Source organism: Phytophthora sojae, assembly GCF_000149755.1.
Source record: "Phytophthora sojae unplaced genomic scaffold PHYSOscaffold_2, whole genome shotgun sequence".
NCBI lineage: Eukaryota > Oomycota > Peronosporomycetes > Peronosporales > Peronosporaceae > Phytophthora > Phytophthora sojae.
This window is the reverse complement of record NW_009258116.1, coordinates 6,852,026-6,871,755: the sequence shown is the minus strand read 5'-3', so window position 1 is coordinate 6,871,755 and position 19,730 is coordinate 6,852,026. Positions and strand designations below refer to the sequence as shown.

General features: G+C 53.7%; 10 protein-coding genes across 10 annotated transcripts; 2 read left to right on the top strand and 8 right to left on the bottom strand.

The window, feature by feature from the left end:
• Window positions 1-606: 606 nt before the first annotated feature.
• Window positions 607-1,134, bottom strand: PHYSODRAFT_483913 (hypothetical protein; the record flags this gene model as incomplete). Its single annotated transcript, XM_009521974.1, has 1 exon — window positions 607-1,134. One exon carries the CDS (start codon window positions 1,132-1,134, stop codon window positions 607-609), a length of 528 nt encoding a protein of 175 aa, XP_009520269.1.
• Window positions 1,135-1,341: 207 nt separating this feature from the next.
• On the bottom strand, window positions 1,342-2,411 carry PHYSODRAFT_398409 (hypothetical protein; the record flags this gene model as incomplete). Its single annotated transcript, XM_009521973.1, has 2 exons — window positions 1,342-1,898; window positions 1,946-2,411. Coding segments are annotated over 2 exons (1,023 nt in total), but the record flags the coding sequence as incomplete, so codon positions are not given.
• Window positions 2,412-3,172: 761 nt separating this feature from the next.
• PHYSODRAFT_376297 (hypothetical protein) lies at window positions 3,173-3,448 on the bottom strand (the record flags this gene model as incomplete). The annotated part of the gene is made up of 1 exon (XM_009521972.1): window positions 3,173-3,448. A coding segment is annotated over one exon (276 nt), but the record flags the coding sequence as incomplete, so codon positions are not given.
• Window positions 3,449-3,499: 51 nt separating this feature from the next.
• Window positions 3,500-4,033, bottom strand: PHYSODRAFT_462503 (hypothetical protein; the record flags this gene model as incomplete). The annotated part of the gene is made up of 1 exon (XM_009521971.1): window positions 3,500-4,033. A coding segment is annotated over one exon (534 nt), but the record flags the coding sequence as incomplete, so codon positions are not given.
• Window positions 4,034-6,398: 2,365 nt separating this feature from the next.
• PHYSODRAFT_409340 (hypothetical protein) lies at window positions 6,399-7,407 on the bottom strand (the record flags this gene model as incomplete). Its single annotated transcript, XM_009521970.1, has 2 exons — window positions 6,399-6,642; window positions 6,854-7,407. Coding segments are annotated over 2 exons (798 nt in total), but the record flags the coding sequence as incomplete, so codon positions are not given.
• Window positions 7,408-7,654: 247 nt separating this feature from the next.
• On the bottom strand, window positions 7,655-8,260 carry PHYSODRAFT_479086 (hypothetical protein; the record flags this gene model as incomplete). The annotated part of the gene is made up of 1 exon (XM_009521969.1): window positions 7,655-8,260. A coding segment is annotated over one exon (606 nt), but the record flags the coding sequence as incomplete, so codon positions are not given.
• Window positions 8,261-8,887: 627 nt separating this feature from the next.
• PHYSODRAFT_409562 (hypothetical protein) lies at window positions 8,888-9,280 on the bottom strand (the record flags this gene model as incomplete). Its single annotated transcript, XM_009521968.1, has 1 exon — window positions 8,888-9,280. A coding segment is annotated over one exon (393 nt), but the record flags the coding sequence as incomplete, so codon positions are not given.
• Window positions 9,281-9,948: 668 nt separating this feature from the next.
• Window positions 9,949-10,806, bottom strand: PHYSODRAFT_404317 (hypothetical protein; the record flags this gene model as incomplete). Its single annotated transcript, XM_009521967.1, has 1 exon — window positions 9,949-10,806. A coding segment is annotated over one exon (858 nt), but the record flags the coding sequence as incomplete, so codon positions are not given.
• A 4,782-nt stretch (window positions 10,807-15,588) lies between these two features.
• Window positions 15,589-16,717, top strand: PHYSODRAFT_326021 (hypothetical protein; the record flags this gene model as incomplete). The annotated part of the gene is made up of 2 exons (XM_009521966.1): window positions 15,589-16,104; window positions 16,475-16,717. The coding sequence occupies 2 exons, from the start codon at window positions 15,589-15,591 to the stop codon at window positions 16,715-16,717; spliced, it is 759 nt and encodes a 252-aa protein (XP_009520261.1).
• Window positions 16,718-16,778: 61 nt separating this feature from the next.
• Window positions 16,779-17,595, top strand: PHYSODRAFT_285010 (hypothetical protein). Its single transcript, XM_009521965.1, has one exon. The coding sequence runs from the start codon at window positions 16,828-16,830 to the stop codon at window positions 17,236-17,238; it is 411 nt and encodes a 136-aa protein (XP_009520260.1). The 5' UTR covers window positions 16,779-16,827; the 3' UTR covers window positions 17,239-17,595.
• The last annotated feature ends 2,135 nt before the right edge of the window (window positions 17,596-19,730 follow it).

Sequence of the window (19,730 nt, the reverse complement as noted above, 5' to 3'; positions counted from 1 at the left end):
AAGCGTCTCACCTCCCGAAAGCTCCCTCCCTTCCCCGCTCCCCATTCAAGAACTCGGCTGGGTGGACGGCCTTCAGCGAGGCGTGGAGATCGTCGTCTGTGGCCCGCTGCCTGCGGAGCCGGAGTATCGTCGGTGGCTGCAGCGCGGGTGGGGCGCGTCGTCGGTGAACTGCAGCGCGCGGCCTGTGAGGCGGGGGTGTCGTCGGTGGCTGCAGCGCGGGCGGAGCGCGTCGTAGGTGGACTGCTGCGCGTGGACAGCAGGGCAGAAGTATCGTCGGTGGCATGTTGCGCGCGGCTGGCGCGACCAGCGCCTGGAGTTGGACTGGAGTGCGGCGTCGGTTGTCTGCTGCTCGCAGACGACGCTGCTGCCTGCCTGGACGACTGCCTGCATCACGCGATGAGCGTCATGTTGGTTGCTGCAGGATCGAGACACCATCTCGTAAGTGCAATAAGGTAATAGCTGTTGTGGACGCTTTACTCCGGGGTGTTATCTCTTCGTCGTTAACATGATGCGTTCTGTATGTGTGGTTTAGTCTGTTACTGTGTTGATAATGGCAAGCATAATGGATATGTGAGCGCTGCAAACGTGTGTTATTATCATTGCTACCTACAGACGCTGAAGCGCGTGGCCAATACTTTGCGGGCGCCCAGCGTTTTGAACTCGCTTCCTGTTTACAAGGATTTCCTCGCCAGACTCGTCCACAACGCTGCGGGACTGCTGGGCAAACAGTAAGTGACAGCAGTACCCCATTTTGAAGTGGTATTTGCAGGGACAGTATGCAGCCCGAAGATCGACCGGCCAGCCAGTGCGAGGCTGGCCCTCTACCTCCATGCGCGCGTTGTGGACGCCGAACCGGGCGGAAATCGCCATGTCCTCTCTCGCACGGTTGAGCTCCGGGACGAACGTCCTCACGGGAGGCAGTGCACGCACGTGTACCAGTTCTGGGTCGGCGTCACCAAGGAGAAAGTCGATGCTGGATCTGGTGACTACGTTTTCGCTTAGCAGGCCACGGCGACGAAGCCCATGTGTGCGGGTCTGGAGCGTCGTTGCGCAGGCAGGCGCGAGCGCGAATCGAGGCAACGCCATGGAGCGGTGGTCGCAACATGCGAGTAGCTGCGCAAGCAGCAATCCCATTTTCAGCTGGCGGTGGTGTGTGTAGTCACGCTTCAGCGTCCGGTTGAACTGCTCAACCGGGTTGGCGGTGGTGGCGTACCCAGGCGGGGTAAGAAAGCACTGCCAGTTCGCGAAGTTGCCCTCGAACCACTGGGACTTCATGTACGTGGCGAAGGCGGCGAGGTCTGCGTGCCCAGCCCACTCCTTAAGCATGGTCGCCTTCTGGTCCACGTACTCGCTCTTGCTCTGCGCGAAGTGCAAGTCGTAGACGCCCTTGTACACTAATGTAGAGAGCTCCGAGCTCAATCCGCGAGTCCTCTCGCGCAGCTTTGCCACTACGTGGTAGAAGCACATGAGGTACGTTAATGGGCAGTCCGCGAAGACACTGCGGAAGGCTGTGTGTTGTGCCTTGTCTGCGTCTCCAAGAACGAATTTCACCTGCCACTCGGCGCCGTTGACCCGAGCATACACGCGGCGCAACGCAACGAGCGCGGCTTCAAAGTGCTCGTACTGGAGCTGCGACGTGATGAAGAGCGCCACCAGGTGGAAGGCTCTGGTGGCGTCGGTGATGCCGCAGACAAGCACCGGGTAACCGACGCTGTTCAGTTTGAACGTAGCGTCGAGGTTCAGCATAAAGGTGCTCGCGTCCCGCGCGGCGTTGCGCAGGAGTGCCTTGGTGGTCATGCCGACCAAGAACGGCCGAGCATCTGAGCCGTTTCCAATCTCGGGGAGACCAGAGGTATCGTACGCATTAGTGAACGTAAAGGCGTCGTGGTCCGCACCGCCTCCACAATCGTCTTGCGCTTGTCGTTGCCGCCCAGCCGCGTTCGACGAAAGTGGTGCACAATGTTTTGCACTGAGCGCAGGCTGGGTAGCGCGGCAGGACGGAGACCAAACTTGCGTCCCAAAGCGTGTCGGATGCGTAGCGGCATCAGGTTTTCACGGGCCATCTCCTTGATGAAGTCGCGCTGCTGCGGCGTGATGCACGACTTGGACGGCGTTCGAGCGCGCGAATGGTGCTCGCCCAGCTCGTGCATGTCGACGGCGTCGGTCTCCTGGCAGACGTGCAGCTTCAGCCGCCACGGGCAGACCAGGTAGGGAACTGCGTCCGTGCAGTGCTTGCAGGCGCAGCGCAGCGCCTTGTAGCGCATAGAGTGCGGAGTGCCGCTGCTGCAAGCCGCGCACGACATTAGCTGGCTCTTGACAGTCTTCCACGTTTTCATTCCTTGGAGAAGGAGAGCGGCGTCTTCAGCCGAAACACCGCTGCAGAGCAGGTTCCAGGCGTACGGGCGGGGCATTGTCGAGAAGCGAGTGGGGGGGGGGGGTCTAGGCGAGAAGGCACTTGTTTGAAAGTAGAGAGAGTTTGAAGCAGCAAGGTCTCGGACAGTCGCGACCAGTCAAGTTGTACTTTAGGCCACGGAGCGCGTGATGTGATTGGGTAAAATCTTTAAAATAGAGGTATACGATTGGATGAATACTTTCGGTTGTGTTGGTGCGCACTAAGGGATGATTGCTTATAAATTCTTGTGGTCCCCTGTGATTTTGTGATGGCTGTGAATGTTCTGATGTGGTGAAAACACGTGGTATTGTGCTTGTCAGCGTGCATGGTGTTTTTCAGGCATTTGTGGTGGTTTTGGAACCTTGTCTGACTTTCACGCTTGCAAATCTGCCAACTTCGGAGTCCGATTCGCCACTGGCATTGTATCGCAGCTCGCCGCGGTGGCGGTCTTCTCCATGGCATGGAGAGGCCTCGGCACAGTCGCTCCTTGATCGAAGGATAGGCCAGCCAGCGCTGCTGCGCGCGAGGAAACTGTAGCTCTGCAGGGAAATAATTGCCGCGGCACCAATGCTCCGAGCGCGGTCGGCGTGCTTGGCGCCGTGCTGCAGCTAGCTACAGTACCCAGCAATATTAGCCAGCCAGCCAGCTGCGACGCAGCGAGCGACATGCGCTCGCGCGGGGGCGGGGCGTCGTAACGCAGTTGTAGTAGAAGAGATTTTATTTGGACTACTATGATAGCCATTAAAATCCTGAAGAAGATTTCATCATCACCACTAATGGCGATTCTCTTGGTAGCTGCATGCTGCTTACCCGTACTTGTCCTGGTTGTTCAAGGATTAATAGAAAACTGTCGATACAGTCCTCCATCAACTTGCCTTGTTCAACTGTTTGTGGACTCATCTTGTCCCTCCTTGCTATTGCCTTCAACTGACGAACTCCCGTCACCCGGAACTCGACGCAACTTTGCTCTACCGATGTTGGTTCTCCTTTAAAGATGAGCCTGTTGCGCACCATCCATTGCGTTGTGCTGCAAACGGTAGCTAAAATTCTCCAAAGACGTTTCAATGTGTCTTCATGCTTGGCCGTGCAAGACCCCGCCGTGAGGGCCACTCTCCTCTTCAGTGAGTCCGGAATCGGGGGAGCTTGCCGTGCTGCACAGTACTCTCGGTACCCGAGGAGGCCACTGTCGGTCACGTCAGCGCCACCCCAGTGTCTAGCTAGCCATTTCCAGCATGCCACCGCGCACGGACATTCCCAGAAAATGTGACTCTGGGTTTCCTTTTCTTGGGTACACGCGCTTGTTTTCCTGCATGAATTGCTGTGTTGTCTCCCTTCAAAGAACATGTTTAGCTGTCTGAGGGCCATTCTGTACACCGTCCACACTTGGTAGGGAGTTAGGGAATGGTCATGGCTCCATAACTGCTTGGGTCGTTGTTGCTGAAGCCCACGTTGCCACTGGTCTTGTTTCGCCTGCGTCTCCAGTCTCTCTATGACCACGCCAATACCGCCTCGCAATTCTGTCCGAAATCGTTCGAAGGCTTGTCGTTTGAGCCCCTTTGATACATGTTTGTTCTTGATTCTCTCCTCCACAGTCCAAGGATACTGATGAAGGCTCGGATGTGCGTAAAATACTACGCCTTCAACTTGGGCCCACTTCTGTAAAGTCTGCGTAGTTTCTTCTGTGCAATTCTCCACTTCTATCTCCCAGTTGATGCCGTTGGGTAGTTGCCTGCAATTGAGTTGCCAGCTCGCCGTGCCTTGTGAGGTTGCTGCGCCAGAGAGATGCCCCGTTGGCCCTAGTCGCCACGACACATTGCGTAGCCATTGCGGCGGGTGCCTTAATTTGAATGGTGGATCGAGCCGACCTTCTAGCCAATCTCTCGGAGATAGTAAGATTACTATAATCCCCCACTTGCACATGGTTCTGTGACGGTGCCGACGCCCTTCATTTGATTCCTGCGCGACGCTAAACGAAAACGCCCCTCAGCTTCTTTTCGAGGTTCAAGTTGATCGAGAGTACCATCCCTTATCCGTGAAAATCTTCTCCCGCTTAACAGAAATCCAGATGGTGCTGTCAACCATGGGTTATCACTCCAACCAAAGGTCCCCCCAAAAAATTTAATGTGCTCCGGCCACGCTAGCCGCGAGGGCTCTACCTCATAATTCAGCTGAATCACGAACCTGCCATCAGTATCCCACCAACTAGTGCTCGCCTCTAGGATTGTTGCGTAATTGGTCTCCACTATTTCTTCTCGTTGCTTTACTTCTTCGTCCGCTGGCTGGAGCCATTCACTGATGAGCTGCATTCCTGGCTCTACTCTCTGATTTTTTGCATTTGACGTTCTTGGCGAGACCGACTTGTTCGGGGCCTTGAGTACCCAGAACTTCCAGGCTTGCAGGTAAAGACCGGGTTTTTGAGTCAGCCATAGCAATGCATGTTTCGCTTGCTGTGTTTTCACCGCTAACGGGATAGACACCAAACCGATTCCTCCTGCCTTTCTTGGTAGAAACACTAACCCAGGGTTAATCTTGTGTTTTCCTCCACTCGTTTCCACGTGCGCTTGCCAAAGAAATTTTTTCTGAAGGCACTGAAGTTTTTTCTCCGCCCACTTTGGTGTTGGAACGCTGCAGAAGTGAAAGTCACGGCTGGCAGCACCATCGCATTTAGTATTGCCACTCTGTCTTCTACCGAGGTAGCTACCCTGCACACGGTGGCCAAACGTCTTTGTATTTTGCGAATTCGATCTGCCCAATTCACATCACGCATCTCCGCAGTCCCTACTTGATACCCCAGACACCGGGTCGTCTCTCCATGTCTGAGAACTGGGATACCCAAAATCGTTTTTCTGTACTCGACGGCGGTGTTCAAACTTATAAACACGCTTTTCGCCGGCTGCACTCGGAGCCCCGATAACTCACCAAACCTTCGGACTACCTTGAGCACACGCGGCAGTTGCTTTGCCTTTTGCATAAAAACCGTCGAGTCGTCGACAAACGCAGAGAACTAGTGCTCGCGCCGCTCCTTGTCACCCGGCACTGCTACACCCGCAATTTGCGATTCTTGTGCCAGCGCTAGCCCAAGGATCTCAGCAGCTAAAATGAAAAGCAAAGGTGCCAGCGGGCACCCCTGCCTGATACCAGATTCTATCGGGCTCTGATCCGATAGCTCTCCATTGACCATAAATCTAGCTGTTGTCCCAGCGTGTAGGTTCCGCATCACTTCCACAAATTCACTACAAAAGCCGAACTTGCTTAATACTGCAAACATGAATTCACGATCGAGCGTATCGTAGGCCTTCTTGAAGTCCAGCAGTAATATGCCGGCGCTGTCTTCTAAGTCTGCTAATGGGTCCGCCACCGCACTTTTTAAGTGAGCTAACATCATCATTACCGTCTTGTTCATATTCCTCCCATGTACAAAGCCTTGTTGCGAGTCTCCAATTAATCGCCCTAGAAACATTTGTAGTCTTGTTGCCAACACCTTAGCCACAATCTTGTAGCTGGTTTGCAATAGAGTTATCGGCCGGTAATCCATAGCGCTCGTCGAGTCACCCTTTTTCCTCAACGGAATTATCAGACCCCTCAAAAAAGTCTGAGGTGGGCGCTCGCCTCGAAGGATCGAATTCCCTACTCTCGTCAGGATCGGCGCCATTACATCTTCCATATCCTTGTAAAAGTCGTTGTTCAGTCCATCTGGTCCTGCCGCTTTTTCTCTATTCAGCGCTCTGATAGCCTCCACGACTTCGTGTTCGTCCATGTTAGTAGTAAGCGCCGCGTTGTCCTTGTCGGTAACTCGTCTCTCGGATGGTACCGTGGCGAACTCATCTAGTCTGCGTTTTAGATCATCTAACGGGACCGTACGGTGGCTCCGTCCTTGGATGTCATTCCACTCTTGAGCAAACTTGTCTGCTATGGTGGACTTGGGTGCGAACTCAGTCCCAGGAGATGGTAGTATGCTGCTAACCGTTTGGTCACGTTCCCACACAGACACCCGGCGAAACCTCCTTCGTACACTGGCATGCGACCGTTGTAGTGCGTGCCCTGTGTTGAGTTCCTTGCTTACTTTCGCCTCCTCAACGTTTGCTGCGATCAGACCTCGCCGCGTTGCAATGCCTGCTCGCTCTCTACGTTTCCTGGCCTTTGCTCTCCAGTATCGTCGCTGTTTCAGTCTTTTGGATAATCGTTTTATCGTTTTCACGCATTGATGTACGACTTCACTTGGTGCTCCTTTCCTGGTCGGCACCCAAATCCTCAACCATTTCCGCTCGCAACTCGGTTTTCACTCGTTCCTGGTTGCTGCTTCGGATGGGGTATTTTACCCTGCGAGATGCGGTTTTGTTGACCTTGTTAACGACGTCTCCGCGCCTCAAATGCATGATCAGTGTTTGGTGATCACTACTGACCGGCGGAAGTTGGACTTCTAACCATTGAAACCTTGGAACTAACTGCGCTGAAATGTACATTCGGTCAATTCGACTCGCTGCCGTCGTAGTCCAGTACGTGTAGTGGTGATGTGGAGCCACCTCTGCATCTTCCTCTGCTCCCCCTACCAGCACACGTGCATCCTGCCACAACCTCTCGTCGAGCAACTGTTCCAGCTCTCTGCTTTCAGGTTTAGTAGCTCCTGTGTACCCTTTTCTATCTAGCTGAGGATCCAATACACAATTGAAATCCCCACCCATGATCACAGGTTTGTTTTGCGGCCATGGCCACTCCCGTAGATTTTTGAAGAAGCGCTCTCGCTCTTGATACTTGTTTGGGGCATAGATATTGACTACGATACAGCCTTGTACTTCTAATGCCATCGCTCGCTTTGTCCATTTGTGTCGTTGCCATGGCTCAGACTGCTTTGCTACTGCCGGATCCAACAAGATTCCAACCCCTCCTGTCTTATTCGCGTGTTGACTCCAGTAGGACAGCTTATCTGCTGGTCGTCGCAGTCCCCACATTCGATTCCAATGCTGTCGCTGCTTTTTAGCATCCTCATCCGACGCAACATGGGTTTCCTGCAGTAACCAAACACTCGGTCTTGATCTACTTGGAGTCTGTTTCCATGCTGAATACCACTTTTTCCTTGTTTTGCTGGCGAACCCTCTCACATTCTGACTCGCGTACCGTATTCCATCATACGCTCTTCCCTCCTCGGTCTTTTTGGACGGATCATAGAATGCGCCATCCAAGATGGCTGCTCTCCCATATACATCCTCTGCTGCTCCTGGCCAGCGCTCCTCAGCTGGCTCGACAGGAAATACTACTTTGGATCTAATAGGATTGACTGTCATCGCCTTCAATCTGCGCTACAGCATTCACGAAAAAGTCGCTCACTTGAGCCCAGTTAACTTCCTGGTGAGAACCGCTGAGCGCTGTATGGTAGTCCGTATTTTTCTGCAACACTTTTAGGTGAAGCCTCACCTTAGCTGGTGTGCTAACATCGTGTGAGACCTCTATGCCTGTCAACGCACGTTCTTCTTCTGCATACATCTCCGCGCAGAGCAGATGAATTGCTCCCACTGTGCGGAGACTAGGGTCACACAAGTGCAATAGTTCATCTGCTCCGTACTTTAAGGACCGTAGCTTCTCCCAGTCGTCTTTGCTGTTCACCACTGCGGCCATGTCCTCTTCAGTGTCAGCTGCATTCCATCGACCACTCCACTTCTCGAGCCACCTTTTCGTTTCTTGCGTTCGTGATTTTACCGCTACTGACATCAGGCCGTCCACAATGCATTCACGTCGCCTTGGCTCCATCCACGTGGACAGGGTCTCTGCATTCAGCAATTGCAGCACTTCCTCTCTAAAGGGGAAATGGCGCAAAGCTTCTAACAAGGCCTCGGGGGCTTCAGTGGCTGCTTTGAACCACACATCACTCGAGCCGTCCGCTCGTGGAAAGCTCCCCGCCCTGGTAGGCCATGTCTGCTCAAATGCGTTCCACTGATCTACCCATGGAGGCCGATTGTCAGCCTCTACTTCTGCTCGTGCTGTTGCAACTCCTGTTTCTGGTTTTCCACGCTTATATGGCAACCGCCGCGTTGTGATGGTTAATCGTAGCTCCTCTCACCCGCACTTTGACGTTCGGCGTTGAAACATGCTCGCGTTTGTATGGATCCGCTTGCTTTCTTCGTATGGAACTAAACTCCGCGGTACGTCGTTTGATCCATCAGGCGCTACGTATTCATCTTCTGACGGCGAATCTTCATCAGAAATGAACTCCGCCACGAGTGAACGTTGAACCCCGTCCTCCTTTTCTTCTGCAGTCTCATCAATCTCCATGTCCTGACCACTGAGTTCTTGTGGATTCTGCAGCGGAATCCCGTGGTGTACGTACGCTGAATAATGCTCTTTTGTATACTTCAGCACGATAGGCATCGGCATTTCATCCTCTATTGCCTTCTTCTTGGCCTCGACAAGCAGTTGGATGCACCCCCTTATCTCCAGTCTGTATTGCAGACCTTTGACGAAGGACTCTTTGGCTTTTGTCCTGGTTCCAAAGGTGTACTTCGTGCACTGCCATCCTTTCTGCCCCATTGCGTCCTTGCCTAAGACGAATATATCTCGCTGAAGTAGGTTCGCTGCTACCATGAGAGTGTCACTGCACCCCCAATTTTTCCGCGGCACCATCGCCAGCGTTGCTTCCACATTCGAAGTAGTGGATGCGTACTCATCTAGGTACTGCCGGAACAGCTTGAGTGAGTTTGGTCTTGACATAGTGGGAAATCCTCTGCCCACTTCGGTTAGCGCCTCTCGCCGTGCTTGGTGCGGGAATTGTTTTTCCAGGTTCGTTAGAGCCATTACGCGAATTCCTCTTTTCAGCGTCGCAACCATTTCTTCTAGATGCGTTGGATACGCATGAAGATCATCATCCACTAGTGCTTGCGCTAGAGCTGTTGCCTGACAGTTTCCATTCATCATGGTCTTCACTAGTCGGATGCCTGCACACTGCTCTACCTCCTCCCACGTGTCTGGTTCCGACGCCTTTGGTGATGGCTTGTGAAAGTCCAGACGAGCACTAGGCTCCGTTTTCACCTGCCCCCCTAAGGCCTCCAAAGCATCTCGTTCGCGTTTGAGCTCTGCCATCAAAATTCCTGGAGCTGCTATTTTTCTTGTGATTCTACTTCGTTGTTGTGATCACGGCTCTGCTGCTTCTCATCCAGGCGACTTTTGCTTTCTTTCGTCTTTATTGGATCTTCATCATCCACGACAGGCTCCCCCCCATCCCTTGAAGCTGATGTCATTGTTTTGCTGGCATTTCTTGTCTGAATCACTACTTTTGGTACTCTCGTTGGCGGAATTCTGATCCTTGCTCCTGCCGATTCACTTACCCGGTACGTTGGTCCTTGTGAGTCTCGAACCCCATTTGCCATGGAAGCCTCACTCTCCTTCTTTTCATCACGTTTCTTCTGCTGCTGTCGCTGTAGTCGTGCTTCGGCATCTTGGCGGATGTCTTCCATGCTCGAGAACGGCTTAGCCAGATCCTCGAGCCCAGTGAGCCCCGCTTCTGTTACCGTTTTGGTGCCTTTTGCCATCTTCTCTTCCTCCTGCTCATTGCAGTGTAACATTCTATGACCTTGTCCTCCGCAGTTACGACAGAGAAGTCTTAGCGGCGTTCTCGGATGTTGCACAATGAGATTGTGTCCGAACCAGTGGATGCGCACTATTCCTTCCAGGAATATTGGGCATCCTGCCAACTGAAATTGCAGTTGCCATACTGACGACAGATGAGCTTTCGGGTTGCACTGATCTAGCGGCTCCATCGAGAAATCCATCGGAATGTGCTTGCGTAAATACGCTTTTAGTTTCCCAATCTCGACAAACCTCGTCACATTGTGTAGGCGAATTTCGTACACGTTTGGACGCACTCCGGCGATTCCGTTCGAGCTGCGCTGATTCTCCCATGCGTTTCTCGAAGCCTCGGCATGCACATTTCGCAAGCCGTACACTTTTCCGCGGAAAGGAATGGGCACACTAGTCATTGACGCTGCTGTCGCCCTCGTGAAGAAATAAAAGTGAATTTCCTTCTTCACTCTGTTGTAGCTCACGGTTTTCAGGGCGTTTACGAAGTTGTACAGACTTTGAGTTGCCCCTGGTTCCGCTGCTCTTAAAATTGCTTCCACGATGGCCTTCGTGCTCTGCTGTGACGCATGGAGTTTATCACGCCCTCCCAACCGCAGCGTGAGTTCTCCTTCCACTTGAGCCTGAACTGTTCCATACAGTCGAAGACGCGTGTCTTCATCTAGCACATGCTTCACGAATGGTGGTAACTCTCGGCATGCAATATGCCCTTCAAGCATACCTTTAATGATCGTCCATTCATCCTGCGTTCCTGCTCTCAACTGACCCTGACTTCCTTGCTCACTCCGTCGCAGGCACAGCGACTCGAGTCTTTTGATGTCGTCTTGGGCATACACCGACGGATTGAACGTGAAGGGTTTGAAGTCCACTCGATGCTGCCCCTGCGGTGTGTTCTCGTGCACTCTAGAACCCTTGACTACTTGAGACCACTTGTCTAGTACTGGTGCTGGGGTCCATCTGAGCTGACTCGTGGTTTGGACGAGTATGTCCGACAGCATTCTGGGTTCCGCATACAATTTCTTGCAGATGATAGCTACTCTACGTTGCCAATCTGCATACTGCATCGGCTCCTTCTCCTGCGCGACAGCTATGAACTCCAGCAAATCTGTGACCTCTGCGTCGGTTAGGTTGGGGTATCGTTGTTTCTGCTGCGGCACAAGGTGCGATCGAATTGGCAGTCTGTCGTGCTCAATGTTGAACAATGTTTTCACCGTGCTCTTCCATTCCACTAAGTAGGTCCCCTTAGGGTGCGCTTTCAGAGCTGAAACTAAAGCTGTCCAAATCTCTTCCGTCGGAATCCCAGTCTTACCCTCTTCTGGCTTGTCTTCTTCAGCAGATCCCGCTTGGCTGGCCTCCTCACCCGCTTCACCATGCTGGTTCTCCTGCGTGTCCCTCCTATCTTGACTCTGCTCGTCGTCCCCACTTACAGAAGCAGCTTCATCGTCACTCTCACTTCTATATCGTGGCTCTTCATTTTTCTCGGCGTTCTCACACTCTCCTTGTTCTGATGACGCACTTGTTTGCTGTTCCCGGCCATTGGGCTCTCCTTCTCTGGCGTTTTGACCGCTTTCTTCCGTTATTTCGCGTTCGAGGTGCCGTTCATGGTCATCAGCTGTCGTCTTCTCTTCTCGCTGCCCACCTCGGTCGTCCACCATCGATCTTGGACCTCCATCCTCGCCACTCCTTCTGGGGTCCGGATGGAGAGGCGGAGGCATTGCTCCTTGCCTCAGTTGACTTGGTTTCAGTATACTTCTCCAAGGTGAAACCCCTGCACTTGTGTCACTCTCGATCCCTCCAGCCTGTGCTCAGCTATTCGGGGCGTGCGCTAAAATCGAAAGTGAGTCGTAACGCAGTTACCTGCCTTCCGGGCACACATTAGACGTGCCAGGCTATTGCGTATCTACAGCGAAGTATGTGACTTTGCCGCCAATAAACCCGCCGATTTACAATATATGGATACACTGAAAAAAATACTCTTAAATTTGATTTTGTCCCCTAAAATTGATTTTTCCTCGTAACATATTACTGACTGTGCCACAACCAAAAACAGCTAGGAATTCGAAAATGGTCTGAAACTGAACAAGAGATGGTAAAACATTGTATTCATGATCGAGCTAATCAATGTGCGATACAACTACTTTTAGGTATAAAAACTGCGAAAGTCGTTATGTCTTGCAAATTTACAGCGTGTACCGAATCTGACACACATTACGGAGAAAGTAAGATTTAGAATAAAAACTCTCGGAACAATGCTTACAGCTGTAACTGCGTAAGTGGAGTAGGTGGTGGTAAGAGGTGCCATGACGATCTGTGCAATCAAGGCTTCCCGGCAGCTCTTATCCATCCAATCCGCCTAGTATTCTGAGCACCATCCGTTCATCTGGCGCCGAAGTCACTGACCGTACGGAAAGACGTCGTCATTTTCAGAACGGCATGACAAGCCAACAGCCGTCGGTCGCCGACACCTTAGCGCGGCTGTTAAGAGCATACCAACTCCCTTGCGCTCTCCCACCATGAATTCAGCGAGTATCTGGACCACCAAGAACAAGAACCGACTGTCGAAGACGACGCTCCTGTCATGCTGTCTTTCGTCCACGACCTGGGCCCCAACGCTCTCAAGTCCATGACGAACTTCACCGAAGACGAGTTCTCGCTGCTATGGGAGCAGGTGGAGGAGAAGCTTCTACCAGCCTGGAATCTTGGCCGTGGCAGACGGCACAAGGTCAGCGCTAAGGACGCGTTTTTCATGTCCCTGACAGTCCTCAAGCATCACGACAGCTGGCTCAAACACGCGACGGACTTCCGGATGCTGCCGCCAACGTTCGAGAAGATGGTCAACAAGGTAAGAACACGTCATAGTGCAGACAAGAATGAGCGCATGATATTTGACTCACTGTCTGTGCATGTAGATATGGTCTTTGGTGGAAGAAGTGCTGATGGAGCGCAACGTTACGAACGTCACGATGACAAGCCAAGAGCGCTGCAACCAGCAGTTCACCAACTATCCCTACGCGCTCTACGCACTGGACGTCAAGTTCCAACCCGCGTATCGACCATCCGGCCGCTTCACTGAGCAGAAACACTACTTCTCAGGAAAACACAAGTTGTACGGCTTCAAGATCGAGTGTGCGGTGGTACCACCAGGCTTGGCGGTGCATGTGTCGAAGCACTACCCTGGATCTGTGTCCGATATAACCATCTGTATGAAGAATCTGGAAGTGCACAAGCGGCTGCTGCACAAGACGACTGCTGAGGCTGGGCGAAACGACTACGGAGAAGGCTCGACGTCGTTTGGCAACATGTGGGGTGTTCTGGCCGACAAGGGTTATCAAGGGCTCGAAAAGTCTGTGCGCACCATCATACCGAAGCGTCGTCCTCGTGGCGGACCTCTGACGTACGACGAGGAGAGTCGTAACCGGCGCGTTTCATCGGATCGTGTTTTGGTGGAGAACTACTTTGGCCGCATGACGACACTCTGGCGCGTGGTGAGCACTACGTTCACGTGGAGTGAGGCAAAGTTCGACAGGATCGTGAACATCTGCGTGGCACTTACCAACATTCACGCCAAGCTGCATCCTCTACAGGCCGATGACCAGGATCGGTACTCGCAAATTTTGACGCGTTACGTCTCGATGTCTGAGGCTCAGCGCAAAAAGCGCGAACGCGATCGCGTCGTTGCGGAAGCCAAGCGAGCCAGTGCCCGTTCGTCCGTCGAGTCCACGGCTTCCAACTCAAGCTCAAGCTCCCACTCAAGCATGCGTGCGCGCACGATCCCATGCCAGCACAACCGGAGCCCGCAACTCTTTCAGTGCGACGACAAGCTCCTCGCCCGGATCAAGCCCATGCTCTGGTCTTAGCGCGATTCTGGGCTCTCATACCTCGACTGTTATGGGCTCCCAAGAACTCTCGCAGGAGTTTTAAGCTCATGAGCCCACAGTAGTGAAACTTCACTACTAGTTTTCTGCATTCAATACATACATGCATATTGCTTGCAATCGTTAATATGTGTTCTAATTAGATCTACTCACTCTTAAGGGTTTTAGACACTTAAACAATGTATGCACCATGGATCATCGAGCTGACTTGACATTTGTATACAAAAAGTCATTAGAAGTATGTATGAACAATCGATCATTGAAAAGGCATAAGATTGACACCAAGTATTCGACTTAACTTCAGTAAGCACGTTCCATCACCGAAATTAGTCATTTGGATGCACCTAAAGCTAACTTAGATAAAGTATGCACAGCCAGTCACGGTGCTACTCGAATAAGATTTTTGGGTTGACGAAAACATAAGATTATCTTATAAACCTTTTACATTTTATAAATTATAATTTTGTAGAGATATTTACTCAATGTAGTCACTGTCTGAGTCGTGCGCACTTTCCGGGGGTGATGGCGAGGATGCGGTGATGTCAACGACATCAGGCACCGGATAAGATGCTGGTAGAGGATAAGATGCTACCGGACGAGTTGGAACAGGTGCCTCGTTGACAGAATCCTCGATGTCGGCGCTGAACAGGTTGAGGAGAGCCCGACACATGGGATAAACAGCGCGACTCCCATGACGCTGGTACACTTCAAGCAGACAAGTTGTACAAAAACAATGCTGGCACGATGTCTCCGAAATTGGGTCCTCTACATCATCGCAGCATATAGCACACTCGAGGGTTGCTGCCGGCGGAGTCGCCGGAGGCGATGCAGCGAGGGCAGTATCGCTGATCATAGATTCCACTGTAGCCATTTCGATAGGGACGGTGGTTGACACGCCATCGGCAGTAGTAGCAACAACAGTGGCAGCAGCCTGTACCTGGATAGACGTAGATGCTCCGTGTTTTTGCTGGTGATATCGCACCCGCGCTTGGGCGTTGATTTGCTCCTTCGTCAACGATGCACGGCGAGGCTTCTGGCAGACGCGGTGCTCGAGGTGTCGGCGAAGGCTGCTGATGCTGGAGAACACCTTCCTGCAGAGATGGCATCTGCGCGCCATTTTTGAAATGAGAGTATTCAAAGAATCATACAAGGCCTTATCTATATTTGTACTTAAGTACCTCAGCGGACTGAACGATCAAAATAAGCTCTCAGCTTTCTTCTTTTAGCCTTGTTTCGCTGTTGAGCTCGTACTTCGAAGCTGCACTGTTAAAAGGAAAGATTCTAGAAGCTGATTATATTCGGAGCGGCATCTTATCATGGAATGCTGCAGTCTTGTTATCTCACAGTTGCGCAGTTAGAAAATATATCGACGGCGTGCAGATATAGCGCTCCTCTCTTCTAATTTCGACTTTTTGCTTGCTATTGGTATACACGCTATAAATTGTATAAATAACTGAATTGCGCAGTACATAGCCAGCTAGTTAAGTCTTCTATTATCTGCTGCGAAACATAGTGTCAGTTACATTGACACTCGCTCGTCGCGCCCAGAAACGGTCGCGCCCCGTCTCTCGTCAGTCATGGCTTAGTCGAAGCTGAAAACACGGGCTCGTCTGCGCGCCTCGTCGTTGCGCCGTTGCGGACGGTTGAAGCGATCGTGGCGGGTAAGATCGTGCACTAAAAAAATTGGCCGGCTGGCGGCGGTCAAAGCTGCGGGTCAAGGCCGTTGCGCGCCGAGGATGTACTGTACACGTGCGTATGGCGTATGCATGTGCATCACGAGTGCTGTGCGTGCCGGCCATCGCATCTGGCCAGCACCGGCAGCAGCAGCCAGGTGCTTTGAGCGTCCTTCGTTCCCGGGGCATATCTGCTGGCTGCAATCGCGATCCGGGCGGGTGTAACGCCCCCGAGGGATGGGCGCCAGAAGTGAGTGAGAACACCGTTCGCATAAGGCCGCCGAAGTCTCCGCTGCTGCTGCTGCTCGCAGCCATAGGATATGAGGCCGAGCCTGTCGTCGTCGGCCGCCTGATCCATTCCTTCGAGGAGGAGGAGGAGGAGGATTCACCTCGGTCTCGCGTCCAGCGGCCAGCCCAGCCCAGCCGCCCGGCTTTCGAGCTGCCCTGGGATTCGCAGGAGCGATGCTCGATCTGCCGCGCTGCCGAGCGAGCGAGCATGGGATCGGGCCGCGACTTCTTGCCCCGCTGCTACGTATTGTATCTCACGGCCGGCCTGACATACGCCCTCGGCAGATTCGCCGCCGCCGCCGCTGTTCTGGTCGGTGGCGGGCGGGCCCTGACACTACGGTTGCAGCAGGCCTTCCCTTTTCGCAGATGTGCCGAGGGCGGCGAAAACCCTCATCTGCTGGGATAGGGCGGCCCCCCTTCCATTTGATGACACACACACGCGCGCACCCCTTCGCGAGAGTGGCACCTGGCGGATCGCACGTCGAGTGATGGGCCCGCGGCCTGGCTGCGCGCCTTCGATTTGGAATGGATCCACTCGCTGGCGCGGACGAGAGCCGGGCGCCGACAATAGAAACACCCGGAACGGCCGAAACCGATTGCAAGCGCAATCCGGGCGCCACGTTTCACCAGGCCTGTCTGAGTTGAGCCCGCCCCGTTTCAGCGCCTGGTGCGACAGCCAGCCTGCACAGACCGCGGCGCCGGCCATCACCCCACGCCAGCCAGCCGTTGCCCGGCTCCGCACCGAGCCCTTCTCTGCCTGCGAGGAGTTCCCCCGAAAGCAGCGGCCAGATTTGTCCAACGTCGCTTTGAAGAAGAGAGCAGAAGCGCAGCAGCAGGATCTGGACGCGTGCGACCAGAAGAGCCACCGCACCCAGGCGGCGCCAGCAAGCATGACGACACCCAAACACGCACCTCCACTGTAACGGGCGCATGCATGCCAACCCAGCTCACATTCCGATTCGCACCGTGGCCAGCAGCATCCAAGCCGCGCACGCGCACAGACCACCCACCACCACCCTCAGCCACAGAGACCATGCCCTCGCCCGTAGCTAGCAGCAGCAGCGTCTCCGCCCCGCAGTCGCCCCTGTCGGTGCAGCGCCCCGCGCTGTCGCCGCGCAAGCGCAAGCTCAGCGACGCCTCCGTGGCCGAGGCCGCGTCCCCCACGTCGCTCGACGAGGTCGCCGGCTCGCCGCTCGAGGAGCGCGTGATCTCCCCCAAGAAGAAGGCCCGCGCCGAGGAGCGCGCCAGCAGCAGCAGCGACCTGAGCAAGTGGGAGAGCCACGTGGTGGCCAGCATCGCCAGCGCGCTGGACCTGGACTGCATCGACGACAAGCAGAGCAGCAGGAGCAGTAGCAGCAACATCAAGCCCATTGCGTTCTCGGCCGCGCCCGCGGGCGACCTGGCCGCGGACGAGCTGCAGATCCTGCGCCACTTCTTGGCATGAGCGCGTCCGTCCGTACCCGGTGAAGCTACCTTGACAAGCAAGAGTGCAAGCATGCAAGCTCACGCGCAGCTTCCCGTTGCCGCTCGCCAACAGGCAGGTAGGCAGGCCTCAAGAACCACCACGGCCGCCCGGCCATCCAGCCAACAAGCTGTTAATGCAACAGCAGCAACAGCAGCAGCGGCGACGGCGGTGACAGCACCAACTCGGGTCGCCGCACCGACCTCTGCCGATAGACGCAGCGGCGGCAGACCCCGGCAGTGCCGCCAACGAACAGTACAATAGCCGAGGATAGTATAGAGGCGTAACAGTCTTCCTACTACGTAGTATTTAACACGCGACGAGCATTTTCGCATCTTGACATTGTTCGGTGTTTCTTGCTTGCCGGTAACTGTTTCTTGTATTTTTAGCTTGCATCTCATGCTGGTCTTTGATTCTTCGCAGCAGCTTGAGCTTCCTGCGAGAAGCCCGCCCACACAAGGCAGAGGATCGCATTGGACTGCAGCTGTGCTGGGCTGTCGCTCGCGAGCATCCGGGTGAGACCCGCACCTCGCCCATCGCGTGCACCCATCGCTCGCTTGCGGCTCGCAACTTGCATGTCAAACGGCGACAGGCACTTCAGTGCAATACAGGTGCACAGGTACTTTTACGGCGGCCGCGGCGTCGTGACACTTCAACCTCCCGTCGATCACCCGCTCCCGTCGCGGCTCCCAGCTGCTAGGCAGCGGCGCGATGGACTGCAGCGGCGAGCAATCCCATCCAGTGCGTCAGTGCGCTCGCCGCGCGCGCTCGCTCGATCACTCACTCACGCCTGCGCCCGGTCCACGCGGCCGGGCGAGCGTGCTTGCCTTTGTAGGCGACCTGCTCGCCCGCTGCCTGTCGCCCGAGCCGGTCAACGATCGATCGACTGCACGAACCGGCCGGCCGGGCCCCTCTTACTCAGAGACGCTTGCTTGCTTGTTTGCTCGTCATACGTGGCGCCACGCAGGACACCCATCGCCAAGGCGGCAGCAACGCCAGCCGCTGATACCGAGCGCAGCAACTCTGTAGCTTTCAAAAACGGTGGCGTTGGTGCTCGCTCTGTGGTGCAGGTGCTTTGCAATCTCCTTCTTTGAATCGGAGGCGGATGAGTAGAGGTTAGAAGCGGATTATTCAGCTAAGGCGCTCGGCCTTTCCTGGCTGGTATTGCACACCCAACCTCTCCGGAGCGGCCAAACTTTGGTCCGAAGGGAACGCAACATGTACTACAGACAACGACGGATAAATACGGCAACGCAAAACCCGGCACACATATGTTGTAGTTTTTACAATAAGTAATTCAGATAGCCAATCATCTTCGAGAGTTATACTTGGCATTTGTATTTCATATGGTTTTAAGTACTTACTCTAGATTTGTGCGTACTTTATGCTCTTTTACGTGTATTTTATGTCATTTCCTTGTACAATCTCTATCGTTCCCGACAGAGAATTCTGGCACATTTTACTATGGAGGATGTCATTCAGTTATGCCGGATTTATCCGTCGTTGTCTGTAGTACAGTAGCTGCGGCACTATGGCCTGCAGCGGGCCACGTGGGCGGCCACCGCCAGAACGTCCACCGGCGGATTACCAGCAAAGTTGAAGTAATAGAATGGACATTCTGATTAATGATGCTGACGCACGCGACAGGTCCACGCCACCGGGTCTTTGCGGATGATGGAGAGGAAAGAGCGGGCCGTCGGCAGGCAGGAATCAAACAAGCCTCGCGGCGACGACGGGAGCCGGCTGCTGACTTCTGACTTCAAGCAAGATAAAGTTGTCCACCACGTGTTTGTGTGTAGCCGCATGTAAGAAAAAATCTCCTGGCGGATCGCAAAGGAGTAAAGTACGATAACAACCTGCAATTTGTACAACAGCAACCACACCAAACGGGCACCAGCAACCACTTTTGTGTACAGAACCGATCCTGTACTACTCGGTTCTGTACTCAAAAGTGGTTGCTTTTCTGTGCGGTTTATTACACCGCATATCGCAAGTTCGTGTCACGGTCCACCAACACCAAAACCAATGCTGTATCCCAAAAGGACGCAGGCATTGTCTACAGGTGGCGGCGAGCTGAGCCGCGAACAGGACGGTGCCAACCACGTGCCGACATGCCTATTGACCTCTAGGAATGATTAACGTCTACTTCAAAATAACTCGCGCGAGTTAATATGAAGTCGTGGATTCAAAACAACTCGCGCGAGTTAATATGAGCAGTGGATTCAAAACTGCTCGAGTTAGTTTGATTCATAACAGCTACATGCGTCAAGCTCGAAAGTTGCTAAACGATCAGGTTGGTTAAGTGAGAAAATGGGCTTAGATATTTCAACGAAGCTGTGTGACTGGGTAAAATACCGTCAACATTCAATCCTGTAAAAACTTGCAAGAATGGTACCAACAATGCTCATTACCCCAGAGAGTGTTGGAATCGAATAAGAACGAGGGACATCGGGTGTACAGAGAGTATAGTCAAC

Excerpts from the sequence above, each read along its gene's own strand:
- PHYSODRAFT_285010 (XM_009521965.1), top strand. The coding sequence starts at position 16,828 with ATGCCCTCGCCCGTAGCTAGCAGCAGCAGCGTCTCCGCCCCGCAGTCG.